General features: G+C 35.3%; 1 protein-coding gene across 1 annotated transcript; it reads right to left on the bottom strand.

The window, feature by feature from the left end:
- On the bottom strand, positions 1,087-2,881 carry LOC105172141 (basic leucine zipper 23-like). Its single transcript, XM_020697055.1, has one exon. The coding sequence runs from the start codon at positions 2,066-2,068 to the stop codon at positions 1,298-1,300; it is 771 nt and encodes a 256-aa protein (XP_020552714.1). The 5' UTR covers positions 2,069-2,881; the 3' UTR covers positions 1,087-1,297.

The raw sequence follows: 5,021 nt of genomic DNA, 5'->3' as shown, positions 1-5,021 counted from the left end.
CATTATAATATAGGACCAAATTGCTGATATTGATCTCAACAACACCAAAATTGTAACCCTCCTATACTCGAAGGACTGAAATTGCATTTTTTTCTAATAAACTGTAATGAAACTTTAATGGGAAAAGGACACACAGGCACACACAATCACAAGTTTTATTACATAAGAAATATTGTTTTAAAATATTAAATTAATTACAAATTTGCAATATATATTTTTTAGAATGTTTTAGTATAATAGATATTTAATAAATACTTATTATTTACAAAAAAATGTCATACGTACTGAAAATACAGAAAATATATTAATGATATTGTTATATAAATACTTTTATACTTAGTAAAATACATATAAGTACGTGACCATGCAGTTAACCACGAGGACAAGTATACATGATTCACTTCATCAAAAGTTTGTTGTCCGAACCAGGTCAGATCAAACCGAATCGTGTTACAACTGTCATTTCACCTGTCATGTGATTGGTTAATTATTTTCAACTATATGATAATTAAACGATAAGTGTAATGCACGCATTGCATGATAACATTCGATATTTTTGCGAACCCAATTCAAACTAGACTCAAAACTCCATTGAACTCTGTTTTGTAAAGACATGAGCCAAGATTTGAGATGGTTTTTGCCGTCTGAAAAACAGGGGCTTTGACAGCAAAAGCTTCAGGCAGAAAATTTTCCAATTCTATGAAACAAACAAGATGCAACTGAGCTCAATTGACGTTGTCGTGAGGAAACGAAAATGGATTCGTTGAAATATATGCCGATGACAATATAATGAACAAGGGATCAATGTCTTGGAAGTTATGTGGGAGATGCTTTGATTGTGCTCATCTGGTGATGGAATGCCATGGCTGATCATCTCATTAACACTTAACAGCCAACAAACTGCACTAGTATTCGACACATAAAATGCATATACCAGCAACAAACACACGGTTCTTGAACTATTTATGGCATTCAAGTAGATGGTTTCAGTTCTAAGGAGCGACGAGAATGCAACGTCTGTAAGACATAACTAAGCAGTCTATGAACACAAACACCACATAGGCATTGCACACAGTCTGTCTGATGTGATTAGGACGAACCACGTATATTTGTTTTTATCCAACTTTGTCATACTTGTTTCTTGGTAGTACAGAGGTTTTTTATATGTAAGGTAGACATGTATATATCTATAGACAAACTCTTCTTCTGTAGCACAATGCATATCAAGCGTAAACTATGTACCGTTCTAGCATACAAGATCTTTAAGCATTATGATCATAGTGCAACTTGCCTTTGGTTACTCCTCTTGGGGCGCAGATGAAACCAAGGTCTCCAGCGAATCCTGCAACCGTTTCTCTGCACTTTCAATGTAGTTCCTGCTAGCTTGACAATCAACAATAGCGGGCTGGCAATTGGTTTCCCAAGCAGCCATTGTTTTCCCACATCCGTCAACACCATTGGACGGAAAGGATGAACCTGCCAAGCCACAGGCTAAGTCGTTCATGCCGGTTGGTTGAATCCCATATTCTCCTTCCTTGAAAGTAGTGATAGCACTACTCCGTTTTTGAAATGGGAAATCTCCCAGTTCATTGTTGATCTTTCCACTAAGGTCAAGCAGAAGGGTTCTGAGCCTCACGATTTCGGCTTCAAGAATAGCCTGCCTCTGCAGTTTTTTCATCAACTGCTGGTTCAACAATCTCAGTTTCTTGACTTCCTCCTCTAAATAAGCCGCGTGGGCCTTCTTCTTCTCCCTATACTTCCTAACAGCTTCCCTATTCCCCAAAGGCCTCTGACGTTTTGAAACCGGGCTTTTCTCATCACACGGGTCGTTGTCCTCCTCAGACGGGATAACGTGTGTGTGAGTGTGGTAGCATGTGTGGGTGTGGGCAGTATCCGGACCCGGGGGGTTGCAAGTGTGAGTGTGAGTACATGTTTGTGCATTTCTCAACAAATCATCAAGAAATGAATCTGCTGAGAGTGATGCTTGGATATTACTGGAAGAATCCGAATTCGGAAGAAGTAAACGGTCTGAAAGCTCAACCTCTCCATCATCCATATATTCTTTCATCCCTCAAGAAACCAAGATAACCCTCCCACCAGTTCTAAATCATAAGTAGTTGCTCCCACAATTGCACAACAAATGTTCTTGCTAGATTATGCAGAATTTTCACAAAATCATTTGAAAAGTGCCTAAATTTTACACCAAAACCCCAACAATCAAGAAACTTCCCAATCAAAACATGAATGTTTTCCACTAAAATGATTCATTCAAGAAAATTGAGCCCACCAAGAAAAAGTTAAAGAGAGCAGAATCTTAGCTGTGCCCATAGCATAAAATTCCACAGAGGTCCACAAACCCCTCAATAAATTTCATTACCCGCAGAGAAAGCATAAAATAGGCTAAATAAATCAAACATACAAATATCAATCATCATTAATAACAAAAAAACCCCTTCTTTTTAGCATTTAAAAGGAAAAAAAAAAAAGAAACATATAGAAATCAGCAGGAGTAGACAAAACCTGAAGATTACAACACAGCCACTCTGCAATCTCTCAAAGTGGTGAAGATTATCAGAACTGAAGTGGGGTAGGCTGAGACTGAGAGAGAGAGAACAAAAGATCTATGAAGAAGAAAAAGGAGAGGGACAGAGAAGGAGATATTCTCCAGAAGAACTGTCAAAAGTTCATAGCTGAGTGTGTGTTGTGTGTGTTTTTTCATTACCTGATTAGGATTTAGCTTAGATTCTCCGACCCTGAGGAAACATTAAGAATGCCCTTTTCTTGGTTTTCTTTATTATTGTTATCTGTTTGTCAGCACAAAATGTCAACCTTCAACTGTGCAAAACTATACTGCTACATGTTATTGCTAAGACTTCTTGGTGACAAGTGATTTATTGCATAGCAAGACTTTAGGACAACATTTATTTCATGAAAAGGAAAAAGGAGATGAGCCCTTTTTGATATTACATGGAATTTTATGTTTGAAACTCTACAAAAATATGAATGTATTTTGTTCTTGAATTAGTGAAAAGATTGCTCAATTTTGATTAATAAGACAACATTGTTGGTATTTCCTTTGTGAGAAATATACCCTTTCAATCATGATAAAATGTAGGATGAGAGTGTTCCTTCTTCTCATTTTAAGGTAGACTTTCATAGTTAAAAGAGGCTATTTGAAAACACATTTTAGATGGATTTTTAGGTATGAATGTCCATTTGAAAAGAAAAAAAAAATATTAAATATTCAGTGATTAAGATTAATTGAAATTTTAAGAAGTAGAAATTCGTACTTTATTTAGAAAATATACTAAGGGCTGCAAAGTGCACTTGTTGAAAAGTATATTTTCTAAAGGATAATTAGACTGCAATTGGAAATCGCCCTTATAAAAGTAATTTGATCAGAAAAAAATTATTTGACCTACAATAAATCTATACTAAGTTGATCAAGGGTAAATATGAATTCTCATTTAATTTTTTTTACTGATGTCAACAAATTTCATAAATTTTACTAATAGATAAATCTATTTATTAGATGAAGATAAATATTAGAAATACTAGGTATAATTTTTTAAATTAAAAAGGGTTTATTCGTAATTACATTAAATTTTAAAAAATAAAATGTAATTATCCTTTTTTTTTTTAAATGGACTTTCCTTTCAGAAGTGCTTCCAAATGTGTCTTCTTTTCCATGCATTGTTTGTTGTCTTTTCTATGAACTTGTTAACGTTTGGTAATTTAAGTTTTCCAACACTGAAATTACTAAGTATTAAACTGGTAGTTCAAGTGAAATGATACGTTTTTTTTTTTTTTCCATAAAGTAATGTAAGAAGTTGAAAATTGATTTATATATGCATTCATTTATGATAATAAGCTTTATTTTTAAGTAGTTTTGGTTCACCTCGCATTTCAATGGGACGTTAACGATAGATTTTATCATTTGGTTAAGATCTATGGTTCAAATCTAGTATTGTTCATGGTGGACGATTCCCTAGATCACGTTCAAGAGGAGTTGCTATACTAGTAGTCTTTCTCTTGTTTTTTCTCAATGCTACAAAGTAAAAAAGAAATAAAATAAAATAGGAGGATTGAATAAATTTACTTTTACCTAACATATTGTATGATATTAGGAGATATCTTCTTAATTTTCCACCTTGAACTTTTTGATACTAAAGTAGATTACAATCATATCTGCTGAGATTTAATATAATTAGAAATACCTCTTTAGTCTCTCTCAAATGAGAGATCTTGTGATCTTTGGTCTTTGTTCTTTCTCTGTTCGCTGGTGCGGTTTCTTCTTACCAGCATTGTCCCGTGAAGTTTGCATGCCTTCCACGTTGTCAAGGGTGGTGCTGATCGTAAAGTTTCTGTGGACAGCCTGGGATGCCAAATTCTTTGTTTCTTATTCTGTTTTCTCTTTATCTCACTTTTTTCTTATGGATTTTATATTCGTTTCTTTTATGTCTTCCATTTTTCTGTTGTGTTCTTGGTTTTCGTGTTTCTTATACTTGTTTTGTAGTTCTTTTCGTCTGTAGCGTGAGCCTGATTAGGGGAATTGGTCGACGACTGGGGATTCAGGTGGTGGCAAGTTTGCCTTAGCATAAGTTTCCATTTGTTTTCACTTTGTGCTTAGAAAATCTGCTATCACACTTAATTTTGCGTCTGTATGGAGTCGGAGGTGCAGCGGCTGCATAGTGCTCTCTCGTTAACTGAGGATGAGGAGTGTGGTATGGTCGTTCCAGATGGTCTTTAGCACGTGGGTTCAAAGGAGCATCAGTTATGTTTGGTAGGACGTTTGCTCTCTAACAGGGTCATTAAGTTTGATGCTCTAAGTACTTCGATTGGTAGTATGTTGAATACCGTTAAGGGCATGGCTATCAAGCAGTTGGATGGTGGCAGATTTCTATTAAAATTCAACCACATTGTTGAGCATAACCTGGCATTAGAGGGGTGTCCTTGGAGCCTCGAGAAGAACATATTGGTTCTTAGAAGATTCAAGAAGAATGAGAATCCTATGAATATCG

This window comes from Sesamum indicum, linkage group LG10, assembly GCF_000512975.1.
Source record: "Sesamum indicum cultivar Zhongzhi No. 13 linkage group LG10, S_indicum_v1.0, whole genome shotgun sequence".
NCBI lineage: Eukaryota > Viridiplantae > Streptophyta > Magnoliopsida > Lamiales > Pedaliaceae > Sesamum > Sesamum indicum.
This window is presented reverse-complemented; position numbering and strand designations above follow the sequence as displayed.

Bases quoted from the DNA above. Each gene is read 5' to 3' on its own strand.
- LOC105172141 (XM_020697055.1), bottom strand. From the start codon at position 2,068: ATGAAAGAATATATGGATGATGGAGAGGTTGAGCTTTCAGACCGTTTA.